The 15134-nt window shown below is 44.8% G+C and overlaps 1 protein-coding gene across 1 annotated transcript in view; it reads left to right on the top strand.

Annotated features, from left to right (window-relative positions):
- The first annotated feature begins 2253 nt into the window (after positions 1-2253).
- The window catches only part of CERKL (CERK like autophagy regulator), a 175459-nt gene continuing 162578 nt past the window's right edge, over positions 2254-15134 (top strand). Inside the window, exon 1 of the mRNA XM_069733232.1 lies at positions 2254-2757. Within this exon, the coding sequence (XP_069589333.1) occupies positions 2385-2757 (373 nt within the window). The 5' untranslated portion in view covers positions 2254-2384. The remainder of the gene's footprint in view (positions 2758-15134) is intronic.

The following is a 15134-nucleotide window of genomic DNA, read 5'->3' as shown; positions in this document are numbered from 1 at the left end:
TTTTCTCAAGGTATGAGCCAGTAACGAACCCTGAGCTGAATCCAACCGGCTATGGCTGCACACAGACTACAGGGAGAGCTGGGCTCACACGGAGACCGTGCAGACAGCCGTAAACGGCGCTGCAAGGCCCAAAAACCCCCCTCTAGGTTATCCTATGTAGTGTTTTTCCACAATAGAGCTGGAGACTGGTGGAAAAACACTAATAGGAAATTTGAGAAAAAATGTGCAGCAGGCTGCACTAAGAGCAAAAAAGGACAACTGTGTGAGGCAGTGTGAACCCCCCCTGAGCTGAATACAACCGGGTATATGGCTGCACACAGACTACAGAGTGAGCTGCACACACACACACACAGAGACCTTGCAGAACGCTGTTAAAACAGCGCTGCAAGGCAAGAGCAAGGTGAACAGTGAAGAACACACAGCGTTTTGCTAAATTAGCCTTTGGAAAGGAAAATAAAGCAATTAGCTAGCTCGACTGGCCCTCAGTTAGAACACAGCGTCCTGTCCCTAACTGAAATCACAGCAGAGTGAGCGCAAAATGGCGGCAGCGTTTTTTATAGTGCAGAGTGACATCATTTCAGCAGCCAATCCAAGCCTTGCCAGTACTTACATGCCCACCATGCTAAACAGGATGTGCCCACACTTCCAATCATTCCTCATTGGCTGCTGCGTTCAGTTTGAATTCTGGGAACTTCCGATTCCGGTATCCGATACGCGGGAAGTATCGGAATTCGGTATCGGAATTCCGATACTGCAAATATCGGCCGATACCCGATACTTGCGGTATCGGAATGCTCAACACTAGTGATTGTACATATACTGAGGGCACTATGTGCACACGTAGAAATGGTCCACTGCGAATTTTTCCGCAGCGGATTTGATAAATCCGCAGGCCAAAATCACTGCAGTTTTCCTGCGGATTTATCGCGGATTCTCCGCGGTTTTTGTGCGGATTCCACTGCGGTTTTACACCTGCGGTTTTCTATTATGGAGCAGGTGTAAAACCGCTGCAGATTCCGCACAAAGAATTGACATGCTGCAGAATGTAAACCGCTACGTTTCCGCGCGTTTTTTTCCGTAGCATGTGCACTGCGGATTGCGTTTCCCATAGGTTTACATTGTACTGTAAATGCATGGGAAACCGCAGCATTAATTAGGACAGGAATGTACTCAAGTCTGTGCCTGGCATACATTTCTTGCGGTGGCACATGACATCTAAGGTTGCTTTCACACATCGTTTTTTTGCCGTCGAATGTTGAAAAAAACTGATCTGTCACAGATTGTGAAAAACTGATGCGACGGATCTGTTTTTTCGACGGAAATCCTAAAAAAATTGGAGCATGCTCAACTGGAATCCGTCTTTTGCTGGCCGTTTTTTCGACGGACACAAAAAGTTACTATGTCCGTTTTTTCTAACCGCCGAAAAAAAATTTTTTCAACGGATCCGGCAAATACGGATGACACGTGAGACCATCCGTCGCAATCCATCGCTAATACAAGTCTATGAGAAAAAAACGGATCCGGCGGCAACTTTTGCCAGATCCGTTTTTTTCGGAATTCGCCGGATTGAGCCTGATGGCAAAAAACTGATGTGTGAAAGCAGCATTAAAGATCCATCAAATTCATTGATTTCTCATTCTCTGAACTCAGTTTGTTTATTTATTACTGCTTTTTTTCCCTCTTTTGTTGTTGTTTGTTTTACCTATTTATTATTTTTTTCCTTTGTGCATATATTTGAATTTCTTCAGAAACTTTGTCATACCTTGCCTCAGGAAGGGACCTAAGAAGTCTCGAAAGCTTGCTCTGTAACATCATTTATTTTATTTTTGTTAGCCATTAAAAGGTATCATAACGACAAGATTTTCTTGCTTTTCCCACGGAGAGGATTCATTAAGAGGCACATGCCTTGGAGAATTTGGCAAATCTTACCTCTACTCAACCTTCATCAAGACTGCTGTGTAAAATGGCAATCTTGATGAATCGTGAGTCTTCATGTTCTTCTGTGCAGCAATTCTGCCGGCCGTACGCAGATGGCGGTGATAGAACTTCTGTTATTGTTATCGTTGTGAGCTATCTGGCAGCACTGAGGCACATCGAGTGTTAATTAGTGAGCCGGCTGCAGTAGGTGCACTGAGGCGCTTTAAGTGTTAATGGTAAGCTGGCAGCATTGCTGCACTGAGGCATGTGAAATGTTAAATCTATCACTCCTCCCAGGGAGGTCATGTGAGGGCTAACTGCCTTTGTGGAGTTACAATCTGTACATCATGATTAAGGACGCCATGAGCATTTGTAACAGGTAGATATTTTGTGCTACCACAACAGTGATGTCACTCTTTATGGCATCAGAATAAGGTGCACCTGAGAGCAGCACTGCTCACCTGTATATGCACCTGTCACCCCAGCTCTGCAGCTCCACAAGTGACAGGATGGGGGAGAACCTGCGCCTTCCCGGTCTCTACCGGCGAGTCAACGCTTGGGGCGATAACGCCGAGGAGAACGCGGCCTGGAAGCGCCCTGCCTCCGTGCCCTGGCAGCAAAGTGACCGCTATGATGAGTGGAGTTCTGGCAGTGACCGATCCGGAGTCCGAGGTGACTCAGACGAGCGATCCCTGGGAGAGTACAGCGCCCGATTATCCCGGGATAATGGGCGACAAGCTCCTCTGCTGCGCGGTATATTTGAGATTGAGAAGACAAGCTGTGACGTCTCTCTGACTTCAAGTCACCTCCTCTGGTGTCCCATCCTTCCCGAGAACCCTGGTGAGTAGTCACATGTGCGTGCCCGACCAGAGCAGTTTACGCTAACCTGGCAGAACTTTAAAGCAATATGTAGTAGGTGTAATAATAATAATATTAGCAAATACCTCCAATTAGAACTGTAGTAAAGTTCTCCAGATATGCTAAGTCGCAGGGCGTTGCAGTAGCTTAGGTATCAGTGTTGACCACCATTCATATAGTGACCGTTTTTAGTGGTCGTAACCATGGATACCTAAGCTACTGCACATGGGGCAAGCGACATAGAAAATCTGAATAACTATACTACATTTCTAAGTGGAGGTATTTGCTAATAGTATTATTATTACACGTACTAAATGTTGGGATAGGATCTTGGAGATGGGAATACCCCTTTCACTTCCAGCATGTCCTAACCACTGCACGTTGTGATGGCATGCTCGGGGTCCAGTGTAGCCACATATAATTTAATTGGGTTGTCCACTATTGGTCAAACCTTTATTAATTGTCCCACTGTGCTGTATATATTAAAAAAGAATTATGCTTACCTGGACTAGCACCACTCCCACACTCCAAACACTGTGTCTCCCAAGCGTCTCATAACATAAACAATGTCATGTGACAGCTGCAGCCAATCAGTTGTTGCTGATTGACTGCAGCCTTCACAATTACATCTGAGTGGGAGAGACATTGTTCTTCCATTTGTAATTAATGGTGCAAGCTGCAGCTGCTCAAGTGGCCTTGCTTATGTCAGGAGTCTGGTGGGGGACACGGCTGAAAGCGGTGAAATGGCGCCGGTCCTGGAAGGTAAGTATATATTTTTTTCTAATTTATATAGAACACGGAGATAATTAACAAAGGGTTGTCCAGCACTGGACAAACTCCCTTTAAGGGTATGGGCCCATGATCAGTAGACGTTGCGGGTTGAATGCGGCGTACTTGTGCAGCGTCCAGATGTTACATCATGGAGGGTGGGATTTCAAGAAATCACATGCCCACTATGTATCCACAGATGCCCGTGGATCACCCACAGAGATGGACATGTGGCACGTCTCTCCAGGAAGCAGCATGTCAAGCTACAAAATGTATTTGATGCGGTGAATCTGCACGGTTCATTGAACACTTGCGGGTTCACCTGCGTTCAATAGACGGCAGTGCTTTGGACGCAGCGAACATGCGCTATGTCCAGAGCGCTGCCACTTCCAGATCGTGGGCACATACCCTAAGAGTATATGTTTGTCCACAGCTATGCCAACATGTAGCCCTCTGATGTAAAACAAATAACCGTGGTACCGCCCACATGAAAAAGCATATGCCAATTAATCAAGAGGTTTCCTTTTTTTCCCCATTTCTTGTTGTTGGGAAAAGCTAACTGACAGCCAAATGTATTGTCACAAAGAATGAGTAAAATCTTAGCAAATTCTTCTAGTCATGTATTGGTGCAAAAGGCAGTAATGTATCACTGACTAATGACCCGTACAGGAGTCTGTAATGTGGCACCACAGGCTGGCATTCAGCTTTCCCATAAACACATAGAACTAAGAATTTGAGAAGGAGTTGAAGTAGTTTAGCTGGTTAAACCAGTCAGTGTTTAGAATCCCACTATAAAGTCGCGGCCAAAAGTTTTCAGACTGGCACAAGTTTGGTTTTCACAGTTTGCTTCTTCAGTGTTTTTAGACCTTATAGTTGTATGCTTCTATGGTTACTGAAGTACAATTATTCACATTGCATAAGTTTCAATATTTTTTGACAAATACATCAAGTTTATGCAAAGACTCAATATTTACAGTGTTGGCCCTTATTTGTCAAGACTTCTGCCTTTCTCCCTGATATGCCGAATATCAGCTTCTGGGCCAAATCCTCACTGATGAGAAGACAACTATGGAGGAGCGAATGTGCTTGGTGATACTCCGCTATCACTCGAGTATCTGGGCGCTCATAAGTGCTTGGCACTCAGCAAGCATTAGCCGGTGCTTGAATTTGAAACTTGAATCCCGCCCTGCATGTTTGGCGCCTGTTACACAGCCAATAAGCATGCAGGGATTGCTTGCGAGTCACTCTAATGCCATAGTAATTTTGGTAGCGGCATTACTGTGATTGGCTAGTCATTTGATATCATCAGTGGTTATAAAAGGACAGGCGCCACCATGCCCGACACACTCATGGCATTGCACAGCTCAGAGACAGTTCTGATTGGAGGGAGAGAGCTCTTGTCCGGGGCTGTGTGTGCACAGTTGAACAAATCACAGTCCTCTAGTGTTGAAACTGGTGCAGATTCTGAACCATCATACTAACAGTATGTGCTTTGCTGTTTATATCAGATACATTCTGCATTTATTTAGCCCAGGGAGGGACAGTTGCTGGAGTAGGGAGAGTGGCAGAATACAGTCTTTAGGCAGGGCTTAGGGCTTTGCAGTCAGTTTCTAAAAATTTATCTGCACGTAACAACATTTTTTTTTGTGGGGGGGGGGGGGGGCGGGGTTAGAAAACTGACTATATTGCTATGCATTACATGCTCTGTAGTACATTTATGTGGCATATAACACTCCAAAAAGCGTTGAAACCTCCAATGGAGGATAGTATCTGGGACAATGTAGAAAACGGTCAAAGGAGCACAAAGAACACAAGGACAAGGTAGTAATTTCTTAAAAATTTGGGGGGATTCAATTACTCATCCATACAGTATTATGTGCTTTACGGTACATTTCTGTGGTTTATAACACTTAAAAAAGCGTTGAAATGGTTTCTTATTTCAATTTCTCATCCATAGACTTGGAGAGAGTGGGGATTTATAAGCTCATCACACCATGTTGTCTGATGTTGAAAGCTGAAATCTGTGTGCCGGGTGCCGGTCCTGCTGATGAAGTTCAGCCAAAGATTTGAGGATAGGGAAATGAGCTGCACATCCATCCAACAATATATAAAAATTAGTTCATGCGGTAAAAACATGGAATGCAAACGTGATGCGCTTCTGGCATCCAAGCGCCCTTAGTCATAGGATATGGCAGAGTATACTAAGTGAACTATTTATGTAGCTCTAAGTCAATTACAACAGAGGTAGAGATAGTTTTTCTTTTTTTTTTTTAAATAAAACTGGGTTTCAAGAGATCTAACAATTAGAAAATGTGTAAGGATACTTTAACACATCAGGCACAATCCGTCTAAATTTTTTTTTTACCCGGGGATACATTGATTCGGCCATTTCACCTTGCGTTTTATATGTTTTTTTGCTGGATCAGTCGCTGTGCGGTTTTCCGCTGGACAAAAAAAAGTTCCTCTGGACATTTTCTCTGTCCGCCGGAAAACTAATTATTTACGGATCCAGCAAAAAGCGTATGAAACGTTGGGACATCAGGCACAATCTGGCACTAGTACAATTCTATGAGAAAAAAAACGGATCAGTTTTTTAAAAAATTCGCAAGATTGTGCCTGATGCAAAAAAACTGATGTGTGAAAGTAGCCTAAGGCTGATGATGGTGCATGCAGACGTAAAAAACGTGGGGCAGGTACAACTACGCCTGTTGCTGGAGCACAAAAAACATGTCCATCTACGACACATAGGTTTCTATCCCACTTTGCAGGGAGGCACGGTACACCAATTTTGAAGCAAGAGCAGTGCGAACAGGTGGCCAGTTGGATAGCAGATAATGCTTCCAGCATGCTTGACAGCACCACCCAGCCTTCTAAACGGTGCATTCTCGCCAGTCAACAGTCTGGATCACTTAATCTTCACACTGATCCTACTTCCTCCCACCATCTTGAGTCCTAGGAGACTAGTGATCCCACATTAACCCCTTCCCGACCCATGACGCCACGTAGGCGTCATGAAAGTCGGTGCCAATCCGACCCATGACGCCTATGTGGCGTCATGGAAAGATCGCGTCCCTGCAGATCGGGTGAAAGGGTTAACTCCCATTTCACCCGATCTGCAGGGACAGGGGGAGTGGTAGTTTAGCCCAGGGGGGGTGGCTTCACCCCCTCGTGGCTACGATCGCTCTGATTGGCTGTTCAAAGTGAAACTGCCAATCAGAGCGATTTGTAATATTTCACCTATTATAACTGGTGAAATATTACAATCCAGCCATGGCCGATGCTGAAATATCATCGGCCATGGCTGGAAATACTAATGTGCCCCCACCCCACCCCACTGATCGCCCCCCCAGCCCCCCGATCTGGCCGGTACACTGCTCCGGCTCCCCTCCGTCCAGTGCTCCGCTCCCCCCCGTGCTCTTGTTCGCTCCCCCCGTGCTCCAATCACCCCCCCGTGCTCCAATCACCCCCCCTGCACTCCGATCCACCCCCCCGTGCTCCATTCCAGCCCCCCGTGCTCCGTTCCACGCCCCCCGTGCTCCGTGGCACCCCTCCCGCGCTCCGATTCCCCCCCCCCGTGCTCCGATCCCCCCCCCGTGGTCCCCCCCACCCCATCATACTTACCGATCCAGCCGGGGTCCCGTCCGTCTTCTCCCTGGGCGCCGCCATCTTCCAAAATGGCGGGCGCATGCGCAGTGCGCCCGCCGAATCTGCCGGCCGGCAGATTCGTTCCAAAGTGCATTTTGATCACTGAGATAAATTATATCTCAGTGATCAAAATAAAAAAAATGATAAATAACCCCCCCCCTTTGTCACCCCCATAGGTAGGGACAATAAAAAAATAAAGAAATTTTTTTTTTCCACTAATGTTAGAATAGGGTTAGGGGTAGGGTTAGGGGTAGGGGTAGGGGTAGGGTTAGGGTTAGGGGTAGGGTTAGGGCTAGGGTTAGGGTTAGGGGTAGGGGTAGGGTTAGGGGTAGGGTTAGGGTTAGGGGTAGGGTTAGGGTTAGGGCTAGGGTTAGGGGTAGGGTTAGGGCTAGGGTTAGGGTTACGGTATGTGCACACGTTTTCTGGTCCTCTGCGGATTTTTCCGCTGCGGATTTGATAAATCCGCAGTGCTAAACCGCTGCGGATTTATGGCGGATTTACCGCGTTTTTTTCTGCGCATTTCACTGCGGTTTTACAACTTTCTATTGGAGCAGTTGTAAAACCGCTGCGGAATCCGCACAAAGAAGTGACATGCTGCGGAATGTAAACCGCTGCGTTTCCGTGCAGTTTTTCCGCAGCATGTGTACAGCGATTTTTGTTTCCCGTAGGTTTACATTGAACTGTAAACTCATGGGAAACTGCTGCGGATCTGCAGCGTTTTCCGCAGCGTGTGCACATACCTTTAGAATTAGGCTATGTGCACACAGTGCGGATTTGGCAGCAGTGTTCCATCAGGTTTACAGTACCATGTAAACATATGAAAAACCAAATCCGCTGTGCCCATGGTGCGGAAAATACCACGCGGAAACGCTGCGTTGTATTTTCCGCAGCATGTCAATTCTTTGTGCGGATTCCGCAGCGTTTTACACCTGTTCCTCAATAGGAATCCGCAGGTGAAATCCGCACAAAAAACACTGGAAATCCGCGGAAAATCCGCAGGTAAAACGCAGTGCCTTTTACCCGCGGATTTTTCAAAAATGGTGCGGAAATATCTCACACGAATCCGCAACGTGGGCACATAGCCTTAGGGTTAGGGTTGGAATTAGGGTTGTGGTTAGGGTTGTGATTAGGGTTATGGCTACAGTTGGGATTAGGGTTAGGGGTGTGTTGGGGTTAGTGTTGGAGGTAGAATTGAGGGGTTACCACTGTTTAGGCACATCAGGGGTCTCCAAACGCAACATGGCGCCACCATTGATTCCAGCCAATCTCGTATTCAAAAAGTCAAATGGTGCTCCCTCACTTCCGAGTCCTGACATGTGCCCAAACAGTGGTTTACCCCCACATATGGGGTACCAGCATACTCAGGACAAACTGCGCAACAATTACTGGGGTCCAATTTCTCCTGTTACCCTTGTGAATCTAAAAAATGCTTGCTAAAACATAATTTTTGAGGAAAGAAAAATGATTTTTTATTTTCACGGCTCTGCGTTGTAAACGTCTGTGAAGCACTTGGGGGTTCAAAGTGCTCACCACATATCTAGATAAGTTCCTTGGGGGGTCTAGTTTCTAAAATGGGGTCACTTGTGGGGGTTTCTACTGTTTAGGCACACCAGGGGCTCTGCAAACGCAACGTGACACCCGCAGACCATTCCATCAAAGTCTGCATTTCAAAAGTCACTACTTCCCTTCTGAGCCCCGACGTGTGCCCAAACAGTGGTTTACCCCCACATATGGGGTATCAGCGTACTCAGGAGAAACTGGACAACAACTTTTGGGGTCCAATTTCTTCTGTAACCCTTGGGAAAATAAAAAATTCTAGGCTAAATAATTATTTTTGAGGAAAGAAAACGTATTTATTATTTTCACGGCTCTGCATTATAAACTTCTATGAAGCACTTGGGGGTTCAAAGTGCTCACCACACATCTAGATAAGTTCCTTTGGGGGTCTAGTTTCCAAAATGGGGTCACTTGTGGGGGGTTTCTACTGTTAAGCCACATCAGGGGCTCTGCAAGCGCAACGTGACGCCCACAGAGCATTCCATCAAAGTCTGCATTTCAAAACGTCACTACTTCACTTCCGAGCCCCGGCATGTGCCCAAACAGTGATTTACCCCCACATATGGGGTATCAGCGTACTCAGGAGAAACTGGACAACAACTTTTGGGGTCAAATTTCTCCTGTTACCCTTGGGAAAATAAAAAATTGCAGGCTAAAAGATCATTTTTGAGAAAATAATTTTTTTTTTTTATTTTCATGGCTCTGCGTTATAAACTTCTGTGAAGCACTTGGGGGTTCAAAGTCCTGACCACACATCTAGATTAGTTCCTTTGGGGGTCTAGTTTCCAAAATGGTGTCATTTCTGGGGGATCTCCAATGTTTAGGCACACAGGGGCTCTCCAAACGTGACATGGTGTCCGCTAATGATTGGAGCTAATTTTCCATTTAAAAAGCCAAATGGCGTGCCATCCCTTCCAAGCCCTGCCGTGCGCCCAAACAGTGGTTTACCCCCACATATGGGGTATCAGCGTACTCAGGACAAACTGGACAACAATATTTGGGGTCCAATTTCTCCTATTATCCTTGGCAAAATAGGAAATTCCAGGCTAAAAAATCATTTTTGAGGAAAGAAAAATTATTTTTTATTTTCATGGCTCTGCTTTATAAACTTCTGTGAAGCACCTGGGAGTTTAAAGTGCTCAATATGCATCTAGATTAGTTCCTTGGGGGGTCTAGTTTCCAAAATGGGGTCACTTGTGGGGGAGCTCCAATGTTTAGGCACACAGGGGCTCTCCAAACGCGACATGGTGTCCGCTAACAATTGGAGCTAATTTTCCATTCAAAAAGTCAAATGGCGCTCCTTCCCTTCCGAGCCCTGCCGAGTGCCCAAACAGTGGTTTACCCCCACATATGAGGTATCGACGTACTCGGGAGAAATTGCCCAACACATTTTAGGATCCATTTTATCCTACTACCCATGTGAAAATGAAAAAATTGAGGCGAAAATAATTTTTTTGTGAAAAAAAAGTACTTTTTCATTTTTACAGATCAATTTGTGAAGCACCTGAGTGTTTAAAGTGCTCACTAGGCATCTAAATAAGTTCCTTGGGGGGTCTAGTTTCCAAAATGGGGTCACTTGTGGGGGAGCTCCAATTTTTAGGCACACGGGGGCTCTCCAAACGTGACATGGTGTCCGCTAAAGAGTGGAGCCAATTTTTGATTCAAAAAGTCAAATGGCGCTCCTTCCCTTCCAAGCCCTGCCGTGCGCCCAAACAGTGGTTTACCCCCACATATGAGGTATCAGCGTACTCAGGACAAATTGGACAACAACTTTTGTGGTTCAGTTTCTCCTTTTACCATTGGGAAAGTAAAAAAATTGTTGCTAAAAGATAATTTTTGTGACTAAAAAGTTAAATGTTCATTTTTTCCTTCCATGTTGCTTCTGCTGCTGTGAAGCACCTGAAGGGTTAATAAACTTCTTGAATGTGGTTTTGAGTACCTTGAGGGGTGCAGTTTTTAGAATGGTGTCACTTTTTGGTATTTTCAGCCATATAGACCCCTCGAACTGACTTCAAATGTGAGGTGGTCCCTAAAAAAAATGGTTTTGTAAATTTCGTTGTAAAAATGACAAATCGCTGGTCAAATTTTAACCCTTATAACTTCCTAACAAAAAAAAAATTTTGTTTCCAAAATTGTGCTGATGTAAAGTAAACATGTGGGAAATGTTATTTATTAACTATTTTGTGTCACATATCTCTCTGGTTTAACAGAATAAAAATTCAAAATGTGAAAATTGCGAAATTTTCAAAATTTTCGCCAAATTTCCGTTTTTATCACAAATAAACGCAGAATTTATTGACCTAAATTTACCACTAACATGAAGCCCAATATTTCACGAAAAAACAATCTCAGAACCGCTAGGATCCGTTGAAGTGTTCCTGAGTTATTACCTCATAAAGGGACACTGGTCAGAATTGCAAAAAACGGCAAGGTCTTTAAGGTCAAAATAGGCTGGGTCATGAAGGGGTTAATACACGCCGAGGAGCTCTGTACAACATGACTTTTTGATTGTGGCACTATGCATGTTCCAAGAGATACAGGAGGAGATGCTGTTTAGTGATGCACAAAACTTAGAACAGCCACGACCACAAAAAGATGACGTTGGGGAATGGCAAATTTTGGAAGATGATGATGAAACACAGTTGCTGATAAGTTTTTAAGTCACCAATTCAAGAGGACCAGGGTGCGGCGGTGGAAGATGAGGTGGTGGGTGGTGAAAATACTGACCCAACCTGGGAATCTGAAATGCAGAGCGAGGCCACCAGCACTAAGCGGGAGGGATTGGCAGCATTGAAACAGGCAGGAAGAGGCAGTGGAGTGACCAGAGGGAGAAGCTGAGCAACTGTGCTGCAAAGAATTAACACTCGTGAATTTCTCCGAGAAAAAAGTGTCCTCCAAGTTTGGCACATTTTTTAAAGAGAGTTCAGAGGCAAAAAAGTGGTCACTTGCACCTGTGCCATGCCAAAATTAGCAGGGACCTGACCACTAAGAGCCTAACCACCGGAAGCATGCTCAGGCACATGTCATCTAAGCACCTGACTTGGTGGGCTGAAAGCTTGGTCCACAGTTGGTGCCAGCAGGTGACACAACTGCCTCTTTCCCTGTGCTGCATGCTTCCCTATCCCTTGTCCATGACACTGGCACATATGCCTCCTGCACTGCACCTGCAAAACTTTATCTTAGGATGCTTGTGCGGTCCATCTATACCGTTGGTCTGAGACAACTTATGAAGTTCCATGACTTCCAGTACCCCCTATATGCTGAGGACACTCAGATCTACCTCCCTGGCCCAGAATTGACCTCTGTGCTTTCCAAAATCCTGGAGTGTCTAACAGCCATGTCCTCCTTCTTCTCCTCTCACTTCCTCAAGCTTAATGTGGACAGATCTGAACTCGTTATCTTTCCTCCATCTAGCGTATCTTCCCAATATGATCTATATATCACAATAAATGACATCACACTTTCTCCTGTACCGAAAATCCTCTTCCTAGGATTAACTCTTGACTCTGCCCTGTCTTTCAAACCAATCATCCAAGCGCTTGCCACCTCCTGTCACCTTCAGCTCAAAAATATTTCCAGAATCCATCCTTTTCTGAACCCTCAATCTACTAAAATACTTGTGCATGCCCTCATCATTTCCCACCACGACTACTGCAACATCCTCCTCTGTGGCCTACCTGCTAATACTCTCTACCTCTCCTTAAATCTGCTGTCCAACTAATCCATCTCTCTCCTCGCTACTTCTCTGCTGCTCCCCTTTGAAAATCCCTACATTGGCTCCCAATTCCCCAACGTATCCAGTTCAAACTACTAAGACTGACCAACAAAGCCATCTATAACCTGTCTCCAAACTAATCATCAGATATCTTCCCTCATATAATCTCCAGTCCTCCCAAGACCTCCTTCTCTCCTCCACACTTATTCATTCTTTATCCAATCGCCTCCAAGACTTCTCCCAAAAGTCCCCATCATCTGGAATCCTGTGCACAAACATGTCTGATTATGCACCACATTGAGATCCGTCAGACGGAACCTGAAACCCCATCTTTTCAAGAAAGCTTTCAGCCTGTAATGACCACGCTGCCATCTCAACACCACTTGAGCCACTGCGACCCCACTTCCGACTGTCTCCTTCCCATCATACTGTAGAATGTAAGCCCGCAAGGGTAAGCTCATCTTCCCTCTGTACCTTCACCATGGAATCAATGGTGCTATATAAAGAAATACTAATAATAATAAATACCAAAACTCCACTTTATTCAGAATGTTTTAATGAGGTACTACATTTGGTGCCTTGAAGGGTGTATGGATGACCCAGCTTGTAATTTTTGGCAGGCTTTGCACTGTGTGCAGAGCTTTTATGACTGTAGAGTACCACTACTACACTTTGTTCACAATATTTCAATGAAGCACCACAGTTGGTGCTTTCAAGGGTGTATGGATGACTCTTGCTTGCAATTTTTGGCAGGCTTTGCACTTAAAACATAACCCTAATGAGTCTAGGAGTACCAATGCGTGACAGTTTGAACAGAATGTGTATGAGGGCCTCCTTTATGTCTAATACAGAGTGTATCTGAGTCCATCTTCCATCTAATTTTTGGCAGTTCTTACTTCCTCGTAAATTACCCTGACATAATTTTTTAATACAAATTTAAATTTTGGTTTATTTAAATAATTTTTTTAGAATCCTTTTTAAAGTTTGCCTTATAGACAAGTCATTATACAAGAAATAATGTTTCTTAACATTTTTTCTGTTTACTCCAATTTCACTTTGATTTTTAATGTTTTATTGTCAGTCCTTAAAGTGGAGTAAAAGTGTCACACCATGGTTCTTAGCAGCAATCTGGGAGTTAGAGATGCTTCCAGGCGTCTTCCCTATGCTATTCTTTTTCCATCCATTCCAAAATTGTTACTGCCCCCAGACCTCTTTTGTAGGATCTGCCAGTAAAGTACTCTGATTTCCCATTGGTTCCCAATATACTCGTTACTCAAAATGAGCATCCAAGCATTAGGATTTGCTTGGTTCAAGTAACGAGCATTCAAGCATTTTAGTGCTCACTCATCCCTAATGAGTATTTATAATGGTGATTTCAGGATTGTTCATGTCTCTGTGGTTCTTAACCATTGGTAGATCTATGACCAGGATTGGTGCCAGACATAGTTAAGTTTCTTTCTGTAAGGGCTCTTGAACTAACAAGGAGGACAATTGTCCTATATGTCATTGGTCACAACATTACTGATGCAGGACAGAGAGGTGGATCTCTTGTGAACACAATATAGGGCTGCAGCTATATTGATATCTCTAAAGCCATACACACAGCATAGTGGATATCAGGTTTCTATTGAAATGGAAAAAGAAGAACTTCTCAGGCTTCCTAGAAGACAATGATGCCTTTTATTGGAAGCTCCGATGTTGACTTTAGTTCAGACCTACAACAACCAAAGCATAGCCTAAAGTGACTATGGTCCACCATCTGAACACATGCATCTAAAGGAAAAAGATGAAAAAGCGGAGCTCCATAGGGAACAGGTTTTTGAGTAAACAAAGTAAGGCCGGAGTCACATTGGCATATGACATCGGATGCAAGATGCTGATGACCCTCGGCTCCATCTCTGCTGAGAGTGTGAGACAATTGTCAGTTCTCTGTCTTCCGATCCTCTTGTATCAGAGAATTGGAGCACAGCTGTGGATGGACAGAAAAATTAATTTCTCTGTCTCCTCCATTGCCGACATCCGAGGGAATCGTACTGCACTCAGGTGATATCCAAATGCAGTGCGATGTTTCACACGCATCCGTAGACTTGTATGGGTGAGTCTGATTCGATTCACAGATGAAATCGCAGTATGGTGCGATTGTTTTCGCATGCCGAATCCCCCTACTTAAGAAGGCACAGGTGCAGGCCCATCTGAAGTTTTCCAGTGAACACCTGGTTTATTCTGTGTGTGATTGGGAGAAGGTGCTGTGGTCAGATGAGACAAAAATTGAGCTCTTTGGAATTAACTCAACTGGCCATGTTTGGAGGAAGAGAAATGCTGCCTATGACCCAAAGAACACTGTCCCCACTGTCTAGCATGGAGGTGAAAACATTATTTTTGGGGGGTGTTTCTCTGCTAAGGGTACAGGACTACTTCACCGCATGAATGGGAGAAGGGATTGAACCATGTACCATAAAATCCTGAGTGACAACCTCCTTCCCTCCACCTGGACATTAAAAATGGGTCATGGCTGGGTTTTCCAGTAAGACAATGACCCAAACCATACAGCCAAGGCAACAAAGGAGTGGCTCAAAAAGAAGCACATTAAGGTCATGGAGTGGCCTCGCCAGCCTCCAGACCTTTATCACATAGAAAACTTATAGAGGGAGTTGAAGCTCCAAGTTGCCAATAG

Source organism: Ranitomeya imitator, chromosome 7 (assembly GCF_032444005.1).
Source record: "Ranitomeya imitator isolate aRanImi1 chromosome 7, aRanImi1.pri, whole genome shotgun sequence".
NCBI classification, from domain to species: domain Eukaryota; kingdom Metazoa; phylum Chordata; class Amphibia; order Anura; family Dendrobatidae; genus Ranitomeya; species Ranitomeya imitator.
This window is presented reverse-complemented; position numbering and strand designations above follow the sequence as displayed.